At 42.6% G+C, this 23605-nt stretch overlaps 1 protein-coding gene across 3 annotated transcripts in view; it reads left to right on the top strand.

The window, feature by feature from the left end:
* Positions 1-23605, top strand: part of PRR5L (proline rich 5 like) — a 49934-nt gene that overhangs the window by 9001 nt on the left and 17328 nt on the right. For all 3 annotated transcript variants that reach the window (XM_079308616.1, XM_079308614.1, XM_079308615.1), the window contains 3 exons: positions 12478-12824; positions 14121-14201; positions 17519-17567. In XM_079308616.1, the coding sequence (XP_079164742.1) occupies positions 12655-12824; positions 14121-14201; positions 17519-17567 (300 nt within the window). In that variant the 5' untranslated portion in view covers positions 12478-12654. The remainder of the gene's footprint in view (positions 1-12477; positions 12825-14120; positions 14202-17518; positions 17568-23605) is intronic.

Here is a 23605-nt window from a genome sequence, read left to right as displayed (position 1 = left end):
CCGCGGGCCGGGATGGTGCCGGGGAGCCGCGGACCGGAGCGGGCCGGGCCGGCTCCCCGCGCCCGCCGCGCCTCCGGAGCGCTGCGCGGGCATGGGACCGGGGTAAGTTCTCCATTTAAAAATATTAAAAATAGACCCTCCGGCTCCATAGCGCTGCCGAGTGAGTCATTTCCAAACCAAATGTCTCAGTCTAACCCTTCCCCCCAGGAGATGCAATAATTCTGAAACCGGGGCGGAGGGAAAGAGATCCTTCTCCCGTCCCTCTCTAAATAAATTGAATTGGCACGTAGAGGAGACAAAAGCTATAAGAGTAGGTGGCCACCTGTTTAACAAAGTGAAGCGCAGCCCCATCCCTTTCTCTCTTCCCTTGTACCTCTCCCATGCTGATGCCACCCATCTTTCACTCGGAACCTCTCTGCCCTAGGAATATTGACAGCGCTTTCCAATTTCGTGGGCATGATCTATTTTCCAGTTCCTTCCACTGCCAAACACATTCAGTGTCACTGTCTTCTCCACGGGACATCAGCCACAGCCACACGTCATTCCAGCAGTGACCCCAGTCAATGCAGCTCCTGGCTGTCTATGCTGACAAGAGTAGTCCAAAACACAGCTATTTTTTCCTGCCTTTTCCAGTCATATGATGATTTGTTCATGTAAGTGAGCTGTCTTGACTGGAGGGATATTTCGTTTGTCAAAAACAAGTGCTGAGCGTATTTATAGGCACTGCTGCAGTTTTGTGGTGTGAAGGATCTTGGTTATGCAGAGCTTGTCAGTACCTGGATCAGCATGCAAGACCTGTTTACATCTCACATATAGTGCTCTCTGTGTGTGCATATTTAATGTATATACCCACAGATCATATTTCGTGGTGAGGCAGCATGAGCAAAACACAGGAGCTGATGAACAGGTTACGTATTTCTTTTTCTTAAACAGATGCCACAGTCCAGCTGTGCAGTACAGCTCTGAATTACAGGAGACAAGACACTGTGGTCTACTACTGAACTGGCTTTCCTGAAAACCCCCTAGCTGCAAGTAAAATCCTATCCTCTTACCTCTGTGTTAGCATTTTGACAAAAAAATTGTTGAAAATCTGTGCAGTAAATTATGTCAGCTGTTCTACAGCTATGACAAAGATGTTAGGTTTGAGAACATGATCTGTGGTAGCAGCCCAAAATTTAATGGCCTGTAGGTAAGTGGAGAATTGTGATGTAAAAGCACTTACATTCTTTTTTTGCTGCTCAGATTAAACTTCTCCTATTAAAGCTATTTATACCTTTTACAGCCGAGAGAGACCATTGTGATTGATTGACCTGTCATGTAGGGTGAAGAGTGCTAAGAAATTCCTGCAGAAGGCATGAGACTTTTCTTTTAGCTGTAACATAGAAGAGATTCATGAACTTAGGGGTTCCAAAGTACTGAACTTTAAAAATGAAAAGGTTATTCTCTTGTGTTCCAAAGCACAAGAAAAAGTAGACTTCTGATCCCAAGCAAATGCAAATTTCACAGTAATCTAGGATGAGGTAGCTCTTGATGCACAATTCATTGGCATTCAGAAAGGCATTCTTGCTAAGATACAGCATCTGAGGGAGCAAAGTTCTTGGGTTTGGGTAAAATCATTTTGATGATTTCCTAGCTTGGAAGAAACTTTTCCAGAGATGGGTTATTCTTGCTTTTCCATGAGGGAAGTGTCCTAAATCTCTGGCTGAAGTAGCTGCCATCAGGTACAGTGTGTTGCACTGGGTTCTGCATGGATGGCACTGGCAAGCTGGCAGTGACAAGGGTGGGCAGGGAAGTACAAGAGCTCTCAAGCCTTTTTTGGGAGTCTTTTTTGATAGGTCAGTTTAATAGTAATATTTCATTTTGGCAGTTTTACAGCACAGTTAAGGTGACAGTTTCGCATTTGTCTTCCGCCTTCAAGATAAAATTCTTTGTAATAATTGCATGCAGTGTGTTTATGGGTTGTCTGATATCACCTGAAACTCTGATAAGACTTTCAACGTTCACTTTCAAAGTTCAGCTGGAACACAGGTAGTGTTTACTGAGTCCTTGCTCCCTTTTGGAAGAATTTCAATTCCTTAAATTTCCAACAACCAAAGACACAATAGGTGAGATATTTAACCTTTTCTTTGATGTAGCTTCTGTTGGAGGAAGGGGACTTGTATGTATGAACAGGGATTTAAAAGCAGCAGACACATAAGTACTAGAATTTTGTCCTTTTTGTAACTCATATTCAGTGAATTCAATTTTCATGTGACTTTTTTAGGCGCCTGTAGTATTTGTGGACTTTTTTTGCCCATAATGTATGGCCTTTTGTACTCATTGTTTCTGCTGATGTGAGTTCAAGCATAAATATACACTGACTAAATATGTGCTGGGTTCCAGGGCCTATTCAGTAGGGCATAACAACCTGTTTTTACTGCACAAGATAAGTTTAAGTGCAGCTCAAAAGATGGACTGAGGATTTTAGCAAAACCCCAGTTACACTACAGCTGGCTGAGGATGGGCTGTGATGTATAAGCAGTTATTTAACTGCCACGTTTTCTAGCCCCAGGGTTAAAAATATGAGGCATACTTAGGTTTTTAATAATAATAACAGGACTGTGAAAACGAAAACAAACAAAAAGGAATAAGAATGAAGTGCAAGAAAGCACAAAGATAATAGATTGTCATTCTAGTTGCAGTAGAGATAGTTCTTAAATAATTTTGGTTGCTGACTTACTATTTGATTTTTGGTTAAGTATATCTTGCATGCTTTCTGATTAACATTCCTAGAAGATTAAGCATGTCATTACATTTAGACTGAAAATGACTTTTTTGCTTCTGAAATTACATTTTTCTCTCAGTCCATGCTTTTTCCTGGCATACAATCATAGAAACATAGAATGTTTTGGATTAGAAGGGACCTTAAAGATCATCTAGTTCCAAGCCCCAGGCATGGGCAAGGACATCTTCCACTAGACCAGGTTGCTCAGAGCCCTATGCAACCTGGCCTTGAACAATTCCAGCTCCTTTAGGCAACCTGTTCAGTGTTTCATCACCCTCACAGTACAAAGTTTCTTTCTGATGTCTAATCTAAACCTACTTTCTTTAAAGCCATCCATCCCCCTTCACATATCACTGCATGCCCTTGAACACAGTTCCTCTCCAGCTCTCTTGTAAGGCCCTCTTTAGGTACTGGAAGGTGCTCTAAGGTCTCCCTGGAGCCATGTCTTCCCAGGCTGGGCACCCCCAACTCTCTCACCCTGTTTTGTAGGAATGGTACTGCACTCCTCTGGACTCCTTCCAACAGGTCCATGTCCTCGCTGTGCTGGAGGCTCCAGAGCTAGATGCAGCACTCCAGGTGGGGGCTCAGGAGAGCAGAGTAGGGGGGAGAATCGCCCCCTTAAACCTGCTGGCCATGCTGCTTTGGGTGCAGCCCAGGATATGATTGTCTTTCTGCACATTGCTGGGTCATGTCAGGCTTCTTGCTCGCCAGCACCCCCAAGTCCTTCTCCTCAGGGCTGCTCTCAATCCATTCTTGGCCCAGCCTGTATTTGTACCTGGGATTGCCTTGACCCAGGTGCAGAACTGTGCAGTTTGCCTTGTTCAATTTCATGTTCAGGTTTGTCCTCAAACCTGCCAACTGGATGGCATCCCTTCCCTCCAGTGTGTCCATTGCACCACACAGCTGGGTGTCATCAGTGAACCTGCTGGGGATGTCACTGTTCAGTGCCACTGTCCTTGTCACTGACAATGGTGTTAAATGTGCCTATCCCAGAACTGACCACTGCTTTCCACTTGGATAAGGAGCCATTCACTGCAACTCCTTGAGTGTGACCTTTAAGAAAGCGTCCTTTGGCTTGTCTGTTCCTCTCTTGTGAGTTCTCTTAGGAATTTGTTTGTGAATTTCACCACCTTTGACCAAGGAGGGAAGGGTCTAAAAGGTCAAATGGTCTAAATGGTCAAAGTTTCTCTGAGATTTGTTAAAATATTTTTAGAGCCCATGCTGAAGGAATTGCTCTTTGTGGATGTTATCACTTCCCACCTACGTGAAATACAGAACAGAGAGCAGTGCTAAGTTAGTTTCTGGGTTTGAAAACATATTTGTCAATTCAGTCCAAAGGCCTTTTGTACAGAAAGGATTTGATAGCTTACTCATACTTGTGTCATTCAAGTGATACATTCCTGGGCTGTTTTTCTCCAGAAAGGGTGCATTTACTAGGGCATCTGTTGAATGCAGGAATACTGCCAGTGGAAGGAAATAACAGTGTGTGTTTCCTCTTCCTTGTTTTCATGTGTGTTCCCATTTAGCTGTATTTCTTGAAAATCACCTGCTAATTAGGTGAGTTTAAGACTGGTAGGTCTGGGAACAACATGAGCTACTGAACTGGGGGCCTGAGATCCTTGGAGTACTGCTTTGCTATTAAATCAGGTTTCTGTAGTGTTAAGAGCTTGAGCAAATCTTTGCTGTAGAGTTGGAGACAAAGCAGTGGTGATTTTACATCTGCTGTGTTGGTGGGTGAAACTCAAAAGACAGATGCAGGTAAGTTTGGTGTTTAAAAGAATCAGCTAGCTGCTGTGGATTAGGACAGCACTGCAGTGATCATTTTTGAAAGGATGGTTGCTCCAGCTGTTATGGATGCAATTTTATGGAATGCCTAAAATAGCCTAAAGCTTTCACTTGGTCAGAAAATTATGATAGATCTTATCTTTCCCCCTTCTTATCCATTCCTTCTCCCTATTGGATTGGTTTCTTATTGTACCAAAGAGGTAAGTGTATTTTTTTGTTCTCAAACCACTTCATCAGTTTTATTTTTCTGAGCCTGCATGGCATTCTTGCTTCTTGCCTTTCTAGCTAGTTTTTGGTGTTGTAATTGCTTATGAGGGGATAGTTTATTTCAACCAGATTAAATCATCTGTTTGTGCATCCAATTCAAATTTGTCTCTACCTTCATTCTGGTCAGCTAAGTGATTCTAATGAGCTGTTCTCCTCTTATTCTCCTTAAGCATGTCAGAGTGTTTTGCAAACATATCATGCTTTTTAATAGCCATTAAAGTTTTCTCCATTTTTTGAAGTATGCAAGTCCTAGGAATTAAAAAAATTGTTTTGAATAACATAGGACATCTATGGTAGAAAACAAAACAACTTTGTCTTAGATGCTACTCCTATATAAGAAGAAATTAATTTTTCTGTGTTCTTTACTGTGAGCTCATCTCTGTAGTTCACATTGAACTGGCTTGCTCTGGATTATTATTGATTTCTTACATTTTTTAATGAGTAGTTGTACTATCTTGTATGTAGATGTGAAGTTGCAGTCTTATTTTGAACTGGCTGTAAACTCCAAGGGGCCTGTAGGGGGTCTCAAATTCAGAGAAGGTTCTCAGGCTGTGGTGGGATACACACAAAGGTTTTTTCCCCTCTTCATATATTTCCTCTCACTCTTAAGCAGAGTTTCACTTTGAGTTTTAGGTTTGATTTAACCTCAGAAACTCAGAGCACAACTGAGTGGATACCACTGAAATTCTTTATAAATGGTTCTGTTATCATAGCCATGTTAGATCTGTTTGTGAAGTTGTTTGAGATGTATGGGCTAAAGGCATGGTGTGGGTCAAATTGGAAAAGGGAATATGCAAAAGATGGGGATGAAAAACACGGATACTGCTGTGTGTGTTGTGGAGATGGGTGTGTACTAGGAAGATAAGAAAGGTGAGATCTTGTTTTGGGTAGCCAGTGTTTTGTGGCAGTAAAATGATTGATTATATGATTGCATACCAGAATGTGAACTTTGTATCAAGAGGGCTGTTTTCCCCTATTCTGTTGATGTCACTTTGATAACATATATAAGATCAATAGTAAAAATCCAGACATTTTAATTACAGATAGCCAGTAGAACACTTCTGGACTATTTGTGGGACATCAAGTTGCTGCCTTTGTGGTGGTGAAGCCAGGAAAATAAAAGACACCCCTTTTGGTATTCAGTCAGCTTAGGGAGAGGTAAGGAGAGGTAGATCAAATTCATCCTTTTCTCTCCAACACTGTCAAATAATTTGGAAGGTTCATGAAAGCAGCATAGAGGGATATTTTGTCTAAGGAATAGGATCCTGACTTGCAAGGTTGAAGACCAGGCTAAGTTACTTCACTGGCTTAGCAACTTTTATTTCCTCAGCCAGAAAATTGAGCTAATTATTTTTACTCTTATTAGTATGCCTCCAAGAGCTCCTGATGAAAGGAGTGATTTGCAGGACTGAGTGGCCCATCTGCCTGGGGCTGAGCCTCCCTGGGATTCCTCAGGGCTTTCCCATGGTGCAGGGAGGGCTGGGCAGGCTGCAGATGTGGAGCAGGCAGACAGGCAGCCCTGGCAGCAGCTGGCAGTGCCAGGCTGGGGCAGCCAGGGCTGGCAGAGGTGTGTGATGGGGTTGCAGGGAATGTGCTTTGGCTGGCTGAAGTCCTGCATTTCCCAGCTGGCATGAACCTGCACACACAGCTTGAGGAATCGCCATGGTACAGCATCTAGGGCACAGCACTTCATTTGGCTGTGCCCACTGGAAGTGGAGCATAGTCCTTGTTCTGAGAAGTAGGGCATAGCTCCTAAGCCTGCCTATGATCCCTCATCATAGGCTCACTACAGTTTCCCCTTGCCAAATTTCTGAGATGATTTTTGGGATTTCAGAGACAAGTGCCATTAATTTATGGGTGGAAGAAACTATCTTTTAAAGTTTGTAACTGGAATCAATCCTGTTGAGAAGACTGAAAGACCTGAAGGCTGGTCTTGCACTCCTCCACCTGCCTTCCTGAGCTGGGAATGTCTCCTAGCCTGGGCTGTGCTCCTGGTGCTAGCATGAGCACAGCTGCAGATACAATTTTCCTTATGTGAGGAGCTGCTCACTAGACAGTGTCACCACTTTTCCATGCTGCTTCAGGACTCAATTCAAACCATAGTAAGATCAATAGTTAGATTCCTGTTGTTTTTGTGGGCTGTGAATTAAGCACTAAACTTTTCATGGTTCAGATGGACAAAGGTGTGAAAGGATGAGAGTGTAGGAAGGACCATGCCTTGAAATTGGATCCTAGACTGCTCCAACATTTTTGACCCTCTTGCTTTTGATAGCTTCTGAGGTATATCTAAGACACAGCTTCTGATCATTGTTGACCAGAAATAACCTCTGTTAGTTATTGAGTGAATCTCAATTTGATCAGCTTCTCTCTTGAAAAGTAGGAGAGATGATGATCAAGTCTTGTTTAATTTTAAGAAAATGAGCAATTGGAAGCTATAAGATGAGCTGAATGTGCTGTTAATTTAGCAGTGGCAAGTACTCTGTTAGAATATAAATGAAGTTCATACATTTACCATGTGTAATTATGATGACCTACAAGACTCCAAGTTACAGGCTGTGGGTTGCTTTTCCACTTCTCAGTGTGGCTGCATAGCAGGTAAATGAGGGATTTTTGTCAGAAGTAGCAGCTTCAGATCTTGTCAGTTGAACTCATATCAAGGTTTTTGCCAATCATATACTTGCTTAAAGATTTATTTGGCTGGAAGACGAATCAGCTAACAAGAATCTGGTTAGCTCTCTGCATACTTTTTGTGTCTGAGGCAGGATTGGGCTGCTCATTAAGCATTGTAGGCTTCATACAGTAGGGCATTTTTCTAAAGATTATGCTGCTTCTACACTCAAAATGATTACAACATATTGAGGTGAATATTGCAGTGTCCAATTTGTGTGTTTTGTGATTGTAGGTCATCAGTGTCACAATTGCATGAAGTATATAAAAGAGAAATAAAGCAGGTTTGTATTTTTCTTTATGAAGGGGCTACTTTTAACACTAAAAATAATTACATGGTACAACATCAGTCATGTCAGGATAATCCATTATTCTGTATTGCTCTGTTTCATTCTCCACTATTTCTCTCCCTCCTCTTTTAAAGTTACTTTTGGACTTGTGGCTTTTTGGTGTGAATTTGTTGTGAAGTAATGTTGGTGAAAGTTTTCTTCTAAGAAGCAAAAACAGTTTGTAGATTTTTCTGCCATGTCACTCCCATTAGCAGCTGTTGCTCTGAGTTTTGCAGAGAAGACATCAGAGGAATTTTAAAAGGTCTGTTCTGTTAAATCTCAGTTACCATGGGCCTTTTGTTTATTTGGCCCAAGATTATCATGAAGATTCATAATTTGGAGAAATTGCTGCCAATTTTTAATTTGAGTTATTCTTTCTTTAGTAGAGAGAGATATTGAAGTAGGGGTAGCTCTTGATCTTGCTTTTCCTCCAGACAGTCAGATGTATTGTGGTCTGTTGGGAGGGAGAGGTCGATTCATGAAATCATTTTATAATGATTTCTCTGTTTTTCTTGCCTAACAGCAAACAAATAACAAAAATTTCCTAGCTTCATGACTGTAATGTTTTTATAAATGTCTGTATCTATGTGTGTTGGAAAAGGATTTGTCTCTTAATGCTCAGTTCTTTTCCTTGAAGATTCAGATTAATCCTCGAAGTGTTTACTCAGATGTGATGAATTACAAGTGGATGAAATTACATTGTTGTCAGATTGACTCATTGTCCTGCTGTGCTGCCTCAGTTGGGAACATTGACTTTGATCTCTGCAGAGTTAGCTCCCTTGAAGACCTGAGTTTTACACAGATGACATGTCTGCCCTGTTAGAGGTCTGGAGGGCTTTGGTAGCTGGACTTTGAGATGATAAGGAAAACAAAAAAAAAAGGGTGGGGGGTGGGTAGGACATCTGTTAGGGAAGGAAGAACAATTCCTCTCTGACTTTGTCATGACAAACATCTTGCCTAAAAGATGTGCAGGGTCTAAGCAAGATGAGGAGAGTGGGGAATGTTTTAGGGGATATCAACTGGCAGTTTGAAAGTTTGAAATCCCCTGATGGCATGTAAAGGACCATCCCAGCAGCTGAAGCACGTGGCAGTGAAAGATTGTCTGGTGTGGCTGTATGTCTTATGCAGCCACTGCACTTCAGTCTCTGACTCTTGATGTCTTGTATAATTGATGGAGAGAACCTTACTTGGTTCTTGGAACATGCTGCATTCTGGTGTCTCCCATCATTCTTGTAAAAGGGGAAAAGTAATTGCTTATCTGTAAAGCTTTTTCTAGTTCTGTGGTTGCTATTAGGATTGTGATTATTACAAGTTAAGTTTTATTTTGTAGCCTTCTAAACCACTTTAATCCTAGCAAGAAACTGCAAGCAACTTTAAACCTAGCAAGATGTGAAGGAGTTGATACTGAAAACCTCCATGAGAACAGTGTGTTTCTGAATATTACTGCATAATTCTGTGTTTTCAGAGCAAAATGAAAAGGAAAATTGTTCCTTGCTCAGCGTTTTGCTAAATGCTGTTCATTCCCAATAGCTCAAATAACCTGAATACCATGAGGACTTCTTACTAACCTATAACTATGTTAATGCCTTTCTTGCCACAGGGGTAGTTTCTCCCAGTAAAAAACCAAAAAATTGCATACTGCAGAATGCACACCACAGATATTGCCAAGAAACTGCTGCTGCAACCTCCCTGTGAAAATGAAGCATTATTTACAAGGCTTCCTTGCTTTGGGGAAAACTTTCAGTGAAAGCTGGTTGCTTAGGAAAATCTGGTGTGATGGAAGTGTTTGACTGGTTCAGGTGCTTTATTGTACCTTCAGGTAGGATCTGCAGAATATATGTGACAAAACTCATTTTTTTAGTAAATGTTCTGATCCTTTGAGCTTTATGGAACTCTGGAAGCAGTTTAAATGGGCTGTGGGCATGGGGAGAGAATGGTCTTTCTCACAGACTGGCATTTCCAGTTCTGGTAACATGAGGGTCAGTTGTGTTTGGATACCATTTAGTGTTAGTCTCTCTTCAGAGTAAGAGTTTGGTGTGCCTGCCATTTAATAGTTACTGGGTTTAGATAAGATAGGAGAGATTTGTGTCTTTGAGTCCTGAAGAAATAAAAATAAGACTCTGAATCAAGTCCTAAAGCTGAAGATCTTGCTTTAAATTCCTAATGAGATTCTCAAGTGAGGTTGACTTGACAGCCACATACATTTCAGGCTGGGTTGGGGGAGGAAGAGGGGTGTCTTATCTGCTTTTTGCAGGCAAGAGCTTGTTTTTATCTGACCTGCTGACTTTTAACAGAGATTAAGGAAAACAACATTTATATTTCAATGAGCTTGAGCACATTCCCTAGGTAAGAAGTGCTCAGGAAGTTAATCGTGGGGCCTGGTGTAATGCCACGGTTTTGCTGTGTGGAATCAATCTTGTAAATCCATAGCCCAGTCTCAGAAGAGACCTTCCTGATTGTGGTTGTTTACTGTTTGCACAGAATGGGCCAAAGAATTTCCTTACCCATACTTAAATTTATATATGTTAAGGCACAGAGGTTGTTATATTGTTTTACATTTCTGAATTTAAGCTTTCCTCTTGCAACTTAATATAATTCAAATGAATATAAATGCATCCTATAAAATGATTTCATTGTTGGGGAGAAAGGTGCTTGCATGCCTTTGTGGCACCTGGAAGAGTGGCGAGAGAAGGCTTGTGGGTTAGCACATCTTAACCACTGCTTTCTAGCCCTGTTAGATGCCTGCTAGAAATAATGCATTTTTTACCTCTGAAAGTGAAAGGTGTCTCTGCCTGTGGCAGGGGGGTTGGAACCAGATGGTCTCTAAGGTCTCTTCCAACCCAAATCATTTTGTGTTTCTATGTGTAAAGATTGTTAAGTGACAAGTTTTACAGTGCTGCTGGGAGGAGTGAGCTGTCACTCGTTCAGTTCCTCATGCTGTCAGCTTTGGAACTTGATGACAGACATTGGCAGAGCTCTTGTTTTGCAGCAGAAACAGCTGCTGTACTTGGGCTTTGCCTTGTGGCCACCCTTTGGTCTGCTATGAGAAGAACCTGCCTCGGCTCTCCAAGGTGCTGTAGCTTTATCCTCTGGTGATTTCTGATGTGGTTACATTTGTCAATGGAGAAATTGCTGGCAGATTGAAAATGTGTGGGCAATGCCAGGTGAACTGTTGTTGCAAAATGCACGTAAAAGATCCTGCTGATATGATTGTACTAGTTTGCATTTTGTCTTGATGCCTAAAAGTTATGACTTGAATTGTAACAGAGCATCCAACAGATTGCTGCCCTTTCAAGCAACAACAGTTAAGGCTAAGCTTATGTCATAAAAGACTGTCTGGGCTTTGTCATCTCTGAAGACAGCCAGGAGTTGTCTAAAGGCAGGAAAAAGTTACACTTACAGCCATGTTACAGTTCCACAGAGATCTCTGCAAACTGTATTTAGCTTGGGAGGGTAAAATAACCATATTTATTTCTCAGATAGCACCAAGAATGATAGTGCTGTGTGTTTCAGTGCCTGAAAGATGGAGTGTTTTCTCCATTAGCTTCCTTGTTGGCAGGGCATGTGGTGTCCATGGCACAGCAAGGCTGCAAAGGCTTCATGGTGATTGATCAGAATCTGCCAAGGCTGTGCAGAACTGGGGTAACAAAGTGAGCTCAGTGTACAAAGGCACTGGCCAGGTGGGAAGAAAGCTGTTTTCTTACGTGTAAGAGTTAATTATAGTTTGGGCAGTGGAAAGATTTCCTGAAGCTGAACACTAGTCAAATTAGTGCAAATACATAGCATTTTCTGTCTGACCATATCTTGTTTTACCTCATGCTGAAGATGTACTAGAAAAGAGATTGTGCTTTGCATCTTTCATGTGCAGTTGTTACACAACTCTTGTTTGTTTCTTTTTCCCTCTTCTCTCCTGTGTCCCACATCTCATTCTCCAAACTGCCAACTTACATCTATTGCTTGTATTCATCTGAAGTGGGAGGATTTCAAAGTACAGAAGCTTTGCCAAAGTTTTTTTGTGGCTTTTATTCAAGCTCACTTCTTCTATTTCTGTGGTTTACTTGGGGCTACATAGTCATCTACATGGAGATGATGATCAGAGTGGAAAATACGGGCATTTCGTAACTGGCCTAGCAATTACTTCTCGTGCTGTAGAAAAACCAGAAACATAAAAGCCCTGCTTATGATCAAAATATCTGGATGTCAGAACTCTTTTGAAGGAGCTCCTTATTATATCCTTTTTGTAGTGAACTGATAGCAAGTGGGTTTATTCTCTTGCACAACACTTCTCAAAAAATAAAAAAACACTGTGTTAGTCTATTCATCTTTTTTTCCATTGTTCCTCTTTTGTACCTCTCTAGTGAAATAGTTTTCTCTTCCCCAGTTACTACTGTTTTATGTACAGGCTGAGGGGCTAACTATTTAAAGGCATTTGTAAAGTGCCTCTGGCAGATGAGTTGAGGCATCTCTGCTAATTAAAGTCAAAAGAGAGACCATGCTTGCATTTCTGACTCACTCTATCGGGTTGTTGTTTAAGGGGCAAGGTGGGAAAGGGGCTGTTGAAGAACTCTGGAATTCCAGAGTCTTCCCAAAGCTCTGTTAATGGCACAGGATATTTTCATCCCTCCCTTCCCTGCCTTACTCTTTTCTTTTCTCTTTGCATTGCAGGAGTGCTTCAGTTCCTTTGTCATGAAGCGCGTGTCACAGCCCGACACAATGTGGGACTGCTAGCCCAGGGCTGGCTCTGGTTTTTGGCTGAATCCTTGGGCTTGAAGACTCATTGCTGAGAGTGCACCTGGGAGAGAAGAGCCTTTCTGATGGTCCTGCTGTGCTGCAGCTGACCCTATGAAAGGAGGGCTCACCATAGCTGTGTCCTTTGCGCTCCAGCTGCACAGGATGGGCTCGTTCAGGCGGCCTCGGCCTCGCTTCATGAGCTCCCCTGTGCTCAGTGACCTGCCTCGCTTCCAGGCAGCCCGGCAGGCCCTGCAGCTCAGCTCCAACTCTGCCTGGAACAGGTCAGAGCACCCACCTGCCCAGCTCCTGCCCTGCAGCAGCTCCTCAGTGAGGGGCATGCCTACCTTACCTTGTGCTTCACACCATTTATGACTAAGCTCATCTGTTTATAAGCATGCATGAATTTTTGGCATGTCCAGGCTTTGCTGGCATTGAAAGAATCTGTGGAATTGAAAACTTTAGACCTTCTAGTGCTCACTTGGTTTTGGGCAATGTTGTTCAGCCATACTGTCTTGAAGTAAAGCAGAATTGCTTTTTGTTCCGTCTTTTAAATACCAATTAGGAGAACACATTCCTTTGATAAATGCCAGTTTATTAATTCACAAAGGCATGTATTTGCATATTATGAAGCTTTTATCACAGTCAAGTTCCTCTGACAGCTACTAAGCTTGTGGCTTCAACCAGCATTTCCTATTGATAGCTAAATCCTGTCTGCTGTGCATGACATGCAGCAATGGCACTGGAAAAACAATGTGAAAGGTGAAGAGTGAGATGTCCTCTGTCTTGACCTGATGTAATGGTCTGCTGCTGCCTGAAGTGGGTATTCCCACCTTCCCTTCTGACACCTGGCACCAGCTCTGTGCTCTGCAGACTGTTCTTGCTTGCTGACCTATCTCAGTTTACCAATGTCACACGAAAGCAGCCTGGCAAAAACATTGCAGTTTTGTGCCATGCTAGGGAGCTGAGGTCTGGGAAGCATGCAGAAGGGAATGCCTGCTAAGGGAATGACACATGCCCTTGTTAGCCATGGCAAGCTTTAGATCTGCTAAACCTTCTTGTCTGCCATCACTTTATGACTTCCTCTGTGCTGGTGAGAGAATTAGAAGATACTCCAGCCTCTTACAAGCATTAGCAGGGCTTAAACTCTGATCTGATGAGATGATTCTGGCTGCAGAACATCTTCCAGCATGGCCAGATGATGCAGAATGGGTGGTTCCTGGTAGGATCACTGGATAATGCAGCGTGGTGTGTTTGCCAGATATTACCAAAAATCTGTCTCCTCATAGCAAGAAGCCCACAAAGGTCCCCCAAGCAGTTGTGTTCAAGTGATATCTAGAATATGACAGCTTTCCCTTGCTTACCCTAGGCAGAACTTGAGGTTGGTTCTGCTGTCTTGCAGGGGAGATGTAGATAATTAAGAGTAACCATTTCAAGGTGAGAAAAACTGGAATTATTTGAGGGTAATCAACTTCACCTGGTTGCAATCTCTGCTTTTGGTGCCTTGCTCACACTGTGTTCTGTGGTAAATCACACTGTTACTCATGGATGTTGTCCTGTCTTATTTCTTTTTTTGGCAGTGTACAAACAGCAGTGATAAATGTGTTCAAAGGGGGAGGCTTGCAGAACAATGAACTTTACACCCTCAATGAAAATATCAGGTAGGCTGCTGAAATGCAAAAATGGATTTTTGTTGCTGCTTGTTTGGTGGTTGCTGGGGTCTGTTGCCTTCAGAACCACAGTTGGAAGATACTGGTGGGAGGAGAAGGGAAGAAAGCAAACCTAAGCACAGCCTTGGGGTTTCTGGCTAACTTATTTCTTGCTATTGAGTGACATGAATGGCATGGGTTATTTGGATATTTTTCTCCAGCTTGTGTGGATACATAGCTTTGATAAGGACAGGTTGTGTGTTGACTTGGATTGTAAGGCTTTTGTTCCTTCCTAGGAGCCTCTTTTGGATATGTTTTATACATAATCATATTGGCATCTCTTTTCTGAAACCAAACTTTTCAGAGCTGTGGAGCATTTAAAGCAAACCATAAAGTTTAATTTAAAAGCTTAATATTCACATGATAATTGCAGAGCAAAACCTGAAAGTATGAACCATAAAGATTAAAAAAAACCTGAATGCCTAACTATCATTTTTGGTCACTGATACTAGTGATGGTTAAAAATATCATTTTCTTTTAAAAGCAAGTTTCATGATTATCTGTGGTTTCATTCTGATTAGTTGGAAAGTTTGATTAGATAGGACTGTAGAGTAGATAAAGAGCTATTTTTTCTTGCCTTGGTTCCAAGTGCTTCAGGGAGGAGTATTGTCAGGGCTTATGGATGTAGGTTCCTCCTCCTCTTTTTACCACTGTATCTTTATTATTTGTCAAGAGTGCTGTCATACCATGTCTCTACTTCTTCTTTTATATGCCCTCTCCTCATTCCTATTGCATTGTTTTGAGCTCCAAAAGATTCAAATGGTAATTTGAGCTAAGTATGTACTAAACAGCAGTCTAAACTACCCCTTTCCCCACTTTCAAAATAAAGGCAGCTATCAGGGCAGGGGACTCTATCCAATTTGGTCTAGTCCCAAACCCAAAAAGTTTAATAAAATTCCTTTTGAGAATTGAGCAAGGGCAGCATCTTTTGCTTTAATGATATTTTAGTGTGTTCAGGTCAGAAGTCTTCAAGTTAGGTTTAAGTACTTGGAGCAGTCTAAATTCTCCATGGGATGAGTATTTGTGGATATGAAACTAAAAACAGATGTCATAAAGCTTGGGAAATACCTAAAGCCCCAGCCTGTTAGCAGACTTGGGGAGTGGCTTTGGGCTTTGTGACTGCCTGTGGCAGTGGCTGCATCCTGCTTTTCCCCTGAAGTGCAAGCAGGTGCTCCTTCCACCCTTCCAGGGAGGCAGCACACTGGGCAGCACTGCTGGGGGGTCTGGGCTTGGCTCCACTGGCTGGACCATGCTCTCTTCATGCAGACTATCAAAAACCAGGCAAAGAACAGGCAAAAAGCCCTATGGGCTGTGTGTGCTTTGAGAGCAGTGCTGATGGTGGAAGGGGAAATGCCCTTTTCCACAGTCATGCACTGCCAGCCTGTATTGGAAGCACTCACCTTGAATTACATGATTAATGTTCCTGCAGGTGCCCTGAGCATTGGTTACATCTCCAAATGTCACTCTTTAAATAGACCATTCCACGTCCCAGTAGCTTGTTAATGCCCATCTAAAGAGCAAAGGACAGGCCTCTGCATGTGTGTGTGTATGAACACCTGCAGCCTCACACCTGTGGTTCTTGATGGAGTTCCCAGCATGGGGTGAGTTCTGTGCACAAGGTGGATCTCCAGCTTGGCACTGGAGAAAAGCCAGAGCCCTGAGACTGACAGCTCTTGTGTGCCATGAAGTTGAGCTGGTGCATTTTCCTTGCCCTTGCTCATAGTTCTCCACTCAGCTCCTGGATTGTAGTTTGCAAATGCAGTAAGGGGCTCTCAGGTTCTGCACAATGCTTTGTTATTTGGCAGAGGGAAACACGGGACAGTTTTAAAGGAGGGTGGTAATGACAGGACCAGAAGATGAGCAGGTGGTAACATTTTGTTCTGGATTGCTTCCACCAAGATTTTATCTTGCTGTGATTTGATACCATCTCACTAGCTAATTTTTTTTTTTAACTGCTCTGAAAGCCAGTTATCACAGCAAGAGGAAATGTAAGAAATGCCTTCTGTAAATGGAATTTCTGTGAGTGGAAGGTGGCCAGGCCATGCTTAGGATGAGATCCCCTCCCTTGATTTTTTTTTTTTTTTTTTTTAAGGTGTAAGCCTCTGGTTTCTGGTCTTACCTGTATGAAGCCAAATCCTGCTGGGCTTGTCAGTCAGCTGGTGGAGAGCCTGCTGGATTTGGCCCACAAATGGGCCCCCAAAGAATTACCAGATATATTGATCTCATAGACATGTGCTTTGATTTGGGTGGGTGAATATAAGCACTCAGAGAGAGAAAGAGTAAAGTCATATTGGCATGCAAGTAAATGTAGAGGCATTGTAAAATGGTTAGAGAGGAAGGCTGTCAAATTTAACTTGGAGCAGAGAGGAGGTAAAGTGGAATAGTTTGTTGGTAACAGCCTAGCCTAAGAACTGGATGGTTGCTGATTCAAATGTTTTCAAGCACTCTTGACTATACTTCACATTGGTAAAAAGGAAAACTCATAGAATGGAAAAAAAAATGCAGTGTTTGGCATTGGGGAACCTTTAAATTTTAGGCAGAATTTACTGCTACAGAAATTATTTTCAATCACTGGAAGCTTAAATGCACTCAATTTGCTAAAAACGAAGTTGTTTTTTCAATGCTGCCTCTGATGTAAAACAATCCTGATTTTTATGTATTGTTTTAAATACAAATCTGTATTAGAATTTAAAACTTTTATCACAGCCTGATTTAAAAGCCAACAATTTTAATTAGAAATAGTTCTTTAGAGTGACTTTTGCCTGTATATATTTAAAACACTTTTTGTTAAATGTCTAGAATTTCTTCCTTGGAAAATATGCCTTCTTTTTTATTGTTTGAAATGTGGTAGTTAAAATGTGGCTGCAGCTTCTGCATTGTTTCTCCTCTCCTTATCCTCACCTTCTACTTCCAAGAGAAAAGGGAGTACAACATTAGGGAGATATGCTATCTTCAGTGGCATGAAAGGCATCTTTGTTGGAACAAAAACCTCCAAATTTTCTCTCCAGATTTCTGTTCATTCAGGGGGCAATTTGTTTTTAGCTTGTTTTGGATATATGGTTTATAATTAGAAGACTTTAGAGAAACTGTTTAATTCCTTTATAATTTGAGAATAGCCTTTATGAAGTACATATATAACTGTAAGAGAAATGTAATTGTGGCCAAAAGGAGCCTTCCCATACATTCCTGTATCTTTGGTATGGGTGGTGTAGCTGTGAGAAATGACCAGCAGTGCTGCTACTTCATGGCTCCATTCCTTCTGTCTGCAGACGGCTGCTGAAGAGTGAACTCGGATCCTTCATCACAGATTACTTTCAGGTATTGCATGACTTGCTTGCTTTATTTTGAGGTTTGCTCCCTTCAGCTTTTTAGCCTGTAAAAAAATGACATTTTACATGCATGTAGCCTACAAGTTTTGTTTTTGTTTTGCTGAGGAAGATGATGGAGGTACTGGACTTTTTAAATGGGGGCCATATAGCCCTGGGAGTAATTATTTTTATTGATGTGAGTGCAGAATTAAGAATAATCTTCCTTTGCACTTAAGAAAGGCTACTAGTAGCCTGCCAAGATCAACAAGGAATTCACTTGAAGTTTTTGAAGAAGATGGGATGTGTTTTCTTGAGTGTAGAGAATTGCAAAGTAGATTTTCTGCAACTGGGGCCAGCAAAGGGAAAGAGGAGAGATAATGACAACTGCCTGGAGGCAGGAGGGGGCAAAGAGAAGGAAGTTCCTGTCAGCAGGAAATCAACCTGGGTTCTGTTGCCTTCTAGTCCCACAAATATAAATGCAGCTTCTGAAAAAGGAAAATGTGAAAGGTGATGGAAGACTCGAACAATTACTAATGTGAATATGTGTTGCTGCCTTTTGTTGGTACTGGCCAGATAGACAGAGGTTCACATGTAACCACAAGAAAGCCTGCTGGATGATTTTTTGAAGGCGCTGATGGCTTTCAGTGTTTTAATTTAAGTGTAGTGTTGATTAAAAAAAAAAAAAAAAAAAGGCTGCTGGAAACAAGAGGGTTTTCTTCCCTCTGAGTAAGAGAAAAATTCTGTACTTTCTGAAGCGGCTGGTGCTGCTGTGTGCGTGCTAACAGCTTAAAAGAGAAAAAAAAGAACACTAGTGTTGTTTCCTATCAGATTATGTGATTTATTAGATTACATGACTTAAAAAAAATCCCCCTGCTGTGCTATCAAGTGAGAAGAAAACTCCTGCCCCAGGGGTAGTTACGTTTCACTTCCTCAGCCCCTCTCTGCACAAGTTGTTTACTGCAGAGGCAGCTGCTGGCGCATGGCAGGATGTTTCTAGACCCTGAGTGGGGTGGCAGCCACCAGCACTCATTTAATTTCTGGGGTATTTTTGCTCAGTGTCAAAAGGAGTCACTTGGCATCTGTCAAACTTTGCCTGAGGAAAAACTCTTGGTGCAGGCAAGTTGTGAGACAAACTGTGAGATAAAGGCTATTGTTGGAAACAAGATTTTTTTCCCTCTGTGAGCTAAGATGCAGACTTATTTCTGATTCTAGACTAAAAGCATATGGCCATGATAAAAGTTACCACTCCCTCCTGAATGTCTTTCCTCAAAATCCTTTGGTCATGGAGTGGGGAAAGACTTCACGTGCTAAAGAAGGGCTGACAACATTATTTCATTTGTCTGTGGGTTCTGTTTCACTGCTGATGTTGGCTGATTTATGGCAGTACTGCTGCCACCAAGATGAGCAGAGTTGAATCAAGCTGCTGATTTGGCTGAAAAATAACCTTGGAAGAAAAAAACTGAAGTTTCCAAGTACTTCCTTTGACGTGTTTTGGTCATCACCTCTGACATGGGGGAGGTGCTGGGAGTGGGTCACCAGGATGCAGAGTGGAGTGGAAGTGCATCTTTTGGCAGTGACTTCCTCTGACATCTGTTAAAGCCCACTGAAAGCTGTCCCAAGAACCAAGTTTTCTGTCCTCTTGTATTGAAATGGCCCCTGAAGAATATGCTCTCTGTGTAGCCAGGCAGTTTTAAATATCCTAGCAGCAATTAGAGCAGCTAACTGGATAATGTAATATTTAGATGTGATAAACTGACTTAAATGCTTTTCATTTCTTATGCCATGGCACTTATAAGTGGAGCCACTAAGAGGAACTTTTAAATCACATTTGTTTTAAGAGTTCGGCTTTTACATTATGTAAATTTTATACACTCACCCATGCACATTTTTTATAACCACTGAATAATCAAGACTAAAATGGAACAGAGCTTTTATAGTGAGACAAAGCTACCTTTGTGATCAACTTGACTTGATTACTCACAAGTCCTTTTCATCAGCACTCATGCAAATTAACAGTTTTTAGCTCCTGAAATTGCTAAAGGAATGTTTAGGAAATGGTTTATGCAGTCTTTTTCTACTACCAAGCCATCATCATACCAGACTTAATGAGTCTGTTTTGTCTTTGAAAGAGAAATATAATTCCTGTAAGGGCTGCAGTGCAAACTCAGATGTTTCATTCTGGAGGAAAGTTGTGTTTATAAATCTGCTGCTTTAGCAATCCTACTGTATATACAACCCCTCTCCTTGGATTGAAGCCTGAGTGTAGATGCCAGATAGTTGGGACTTGTATTTTACTGCAGATCTGCCTTAAAGCAGTGCTTCATGCTCCAGGTTTTCAGTACTGATTTTGCCCATGATCTGATTTGAGAATTTCCTGAGAAGGGTCACTTTGTACCTACCTCTCTGCTCAAGATCCCAGCAGGGCACCATTTGCTCTCACTGCTGGTTAGTTTGCTGGTGGCTGAACTGCAATAGGTGAAATCCTATGACCATGGAAGGTAAGAGGCTGGGATTTGGAGGAACAGGGTGTACTGGCAATTGGGATTTCTCTGGTGCAGCTGTATGATGCTTCAGATGAGCTCCCTTCATTTTCCTACTGTCTGGCCATCATGTTGGTGGAAAAGAATTTAAAATTAGCAAGTGCTGATCTGCCCAATTCTGCAGAAACAAAATCTTTGGAAGGGATGAACTAGGTCTTTTCACTCTATGTGGGCTTGTTAATCTTGAAACTCATGGGGGGAAAAATGGCAATGCATTAATGTATGTTAACTCCAAACTGTCTCCTCCCAAGGCAGAGACCTGATGCCTTCCCAGGCACTGTAACCTCTTCCAGAACCCCTAGGCTGCAAATGCAGAAAGTCAAATGCCCAGAGCTGATGCCTGATGTCCACTCCCTGCACTGGCAGAGCTGGTAGGTGAGGAATGACAAGTGGGCTGTGTTTCCTCATCTCATCCAATGAGATCTTTGATGTCTTAAAACCCAAGCAAGCTGTTACATAATTTCCAGCCTGCTGCAGTGGAGAGCCGCTGGAGGTGTCAAGTCCTGACTCAGTGTTAGACTGAGCTTTCTGTTCATATGCAAAGCTGCAGGAGCTGCAGCGTGCAAGAGCACACAATTCTGAGGTGTCAGAGCAAAGTCCAAGCAGCAAGATGATAATAAATAGCTCAAAAGTGAGCGGTGTCAGCAGTGAGGCAAGCCTGGATGCAAACCAAGGTTGATTTTTATCTTCTGCCTTTAGAGCAGTCAGAGGTGGTGCTGGTGAGCCTTCCTGTGGTCAGTCCCTCTCGCTGTAGCTCGCCAGCTGTGCAAGGTGCCTGCAGTGATGGGGCAAACTTGCACTCCTGCCTCTCTTGTGGCACCATAAAGCTTCTGTTTAGGTCCCCCATGGTGTTTTCCTGTTTTCCAGCCTGGAGAGATGACTCCAGTGTCTCTCATGATGCTTGCTCACTCCTTTGAAAGGCTGCTTTGTACAGCCTAGCTAACAGCTGAAAAGCCATGTGGCTGCTTAGCCAAAGAGAAAAACACAGGGTGTGTGATGCATCCTTCCTGATGCCAGGTTTCTGTGTCTACCTGTTTCACAGCAAGGCAAGGAAATCATTGTGTTGGCTGTTGGAGTGATGGTACTGCTGGATACAGGCAGCAGTAGCTTTTCTCTGGCCAAATGCTGTCTTGTGCCTGCTGCACAGGGAGCAGAATTCACACTTGGGTGATTTGCAGAGCTCAGCTCTGTGTCTGCAATACTCTTGTGGGTCAAGCTGGTCTTTATTACTGCATTTGTCTCTTCGTTGGCTGGGAACCTCTGTTCATGCAGGTCTGCTAATTATTCCTGCTTCATCTGGTACTTCCTAGAGCAGCTTTCATGGAGCAGCTCCAGAGTCTCCATAGCAGCTGCTCAGGTTCCTTATTGTGGATGGAGTCCCCCTGCAGCTCAGCACTGCTGTCGAGCAGAGGATCTGGTCCTGGTGAGGACACCTCCTTTCATGGACCACAGATGTGTGTGAATCCTTCCAAAGGGAGCCTGGCTGCTCCCCCTCAAGGTGTGCCATGGGCTGGCTGAGCAGGGTCCTGCCTGGAGCAGTGACTAACCAGACAAAGCCAGGGGCCCTGGCTGTGGGATTTTCCCAGGGCTGCTGCCTGGCTGGTTGTGGTCTGGGTCAGAGCACTGCTGCCTACTTGGTCTGCTCTCCTTCTTACTCTCCCTGCCTCACTTCCATCTCTCTGAGTGGGCTTTCTCAACAAACCCAGCTCTAGGAAGAGTCATTTTAGGATGTGATTTCATATTTCTCTTCCAATTTCTCCTCTCTGTAGGATGGAAGTGATCTCTCTGCTTCTGTCAGTATTTCCCCTCTTGTTAGAGAAAAAAGGATGGGGGTGGGAGGGTGCTCTAGGTATGAGATGCTGCAGCTCCCACAAATTTGTGTTTTTGAAGACTGCCAAGAATTAGGTAGGTGTTTGTGTGCAGCTGGCAATAACTTTGTAGAAAATACTTGCCAAGTAAGTTTGGTGATGCTTTTTTTCTCAAATTAACATCAGATTATCCACAAAGCAGTGGCTGTAGAGCCTGTAAAAGTGTGGTTTAGCACTAGAACACAAAGTTTCAGCTGCCTGTAAAAGGGGGCTGCATTTAAGAAACACTGTAGTGGTCTGTATAAAGCTTGCTTTTTTTTATTCACCCAGCAAAATGAGGTTAATTATTTTGAGTATGTTCTGAATTAGTTTGCTTATGTTTCAAGCTTATGTTGTTTGATGAACTAATAGTAATTTGTTAATTTGAAGGTGGCTTTTAAAAGGCATTCCTGGCCATGTTTGGCTTGGAGACATGAAGGGAAAGCAGAATTTATCCATAATTAAATGGGTGTTTGTGTAAATATTTTCCCTCCTTGATAATGACTTATTTGTTATTAGCAGGAGAATTCTTTTACCTTGCTGTACTGCAGACACAGCTTTCAGACAAGATGTGAAGTTACCTGTGATGGCTTGAGCCTCCTTGGTGCTTTCTGTGGAGCTCCTGCCAAAGCTGTTTAGCTGTTTTTCACCCTTCTGCTTGCATGTAGCACCCAGAGCAGAGCAAGTTGTGCTGGTGGCATGGCTGTCACCCCAAAATCCTTCCTGTTGGCTCTGTCTGGAGGCTGGCACCACACCCATGCTGCTGACTGAGTGCTGCTGGCAGGCAGCATCTGATTTTCCTCAGGCACAGTCCCATGGGTGCCATTCTGCCCAGGGTGCAGTGGGAGTGTGCACAGGAGGGGCTCCCATTGGGAATGTCCAGCTCCTCCACTGGGAGGGAGGGAGAAGGTGCTGGGCACTGCAGGCACTGCTGGCTTGAGGGAGAGGAGCTCCAGCTGTTGTGCCTGGGACAGCTTTCAACTTCTGGAAAGATGGTGGGACTGGAATTACTCCATTGGGCACAAATGGAGAAACTTGCCTCAATTTCTCTAACAGGGAAGGGAAAGAGGAAAATATCTGTGCCAGAAAAAAGGAAGGAATTATCAGGAAAGTGTGTATGTGTTTTATAATGTGCTGACTGCCTTCAAAGTTTTTTTTTACTCCTGGTAGTTTAAGCAGGACTTTCTTTAAAGAGTAGCAAACACAGATATGTTGTTCACTGATGAACAAATTAAGTGATTATTTTTGCTTTGAATCCTGTCTTTAAAAATTTAGGGCTTTAAAAATCTTACTTAAGAGCTTTCTCTTAGCTGTTCTTCTTAGTGGTATATCTGAGTCAGCTGTATTGGTTTTCTGCACTGAGAAAAGGGGTCAGCCTGTGGGATTTTACAAGGTAATTTCTGTCTGCTGCAAAACATCTCTCCAGATTTCTCAACTGCATGTATGTGTGCTGAAGTGGGGACTTTGTTTCTCTGCACAGCAAAGTAAAGAGTAAAGGCAGGTTTGCACCCCTCACAATGATCATGGTGTCCCAGCAGCAGGGTGAGGAAAACACCCTGGGGAACCAGGAAAGGTTCATTGGGAGAAGGAAGGGAATTGCTGCTCCCCAAAATCCCAGTTCAGCTGAAACTGCAAAGAGGTGGAAGGTGGGGGCTGAACTT

The sequence above is a fragment of the Erithacus rubecula genome (genome assembly GCF_903797595.1).
Source record: "Erithacus rubecula genome assembly, chromosome: 6".
NCBI classification, from domain to species: domain Eukaryota; kingdom Metazoa; phylum Chordata; class Aves; order Passeriformes; family Muscicapidae; genus Erithacus; species Erithacus rubecula.
Note: the sequence above shows the minus strand (reverse complement) of the source record. Positions and strands in the feature narration are given on the sequence as shown.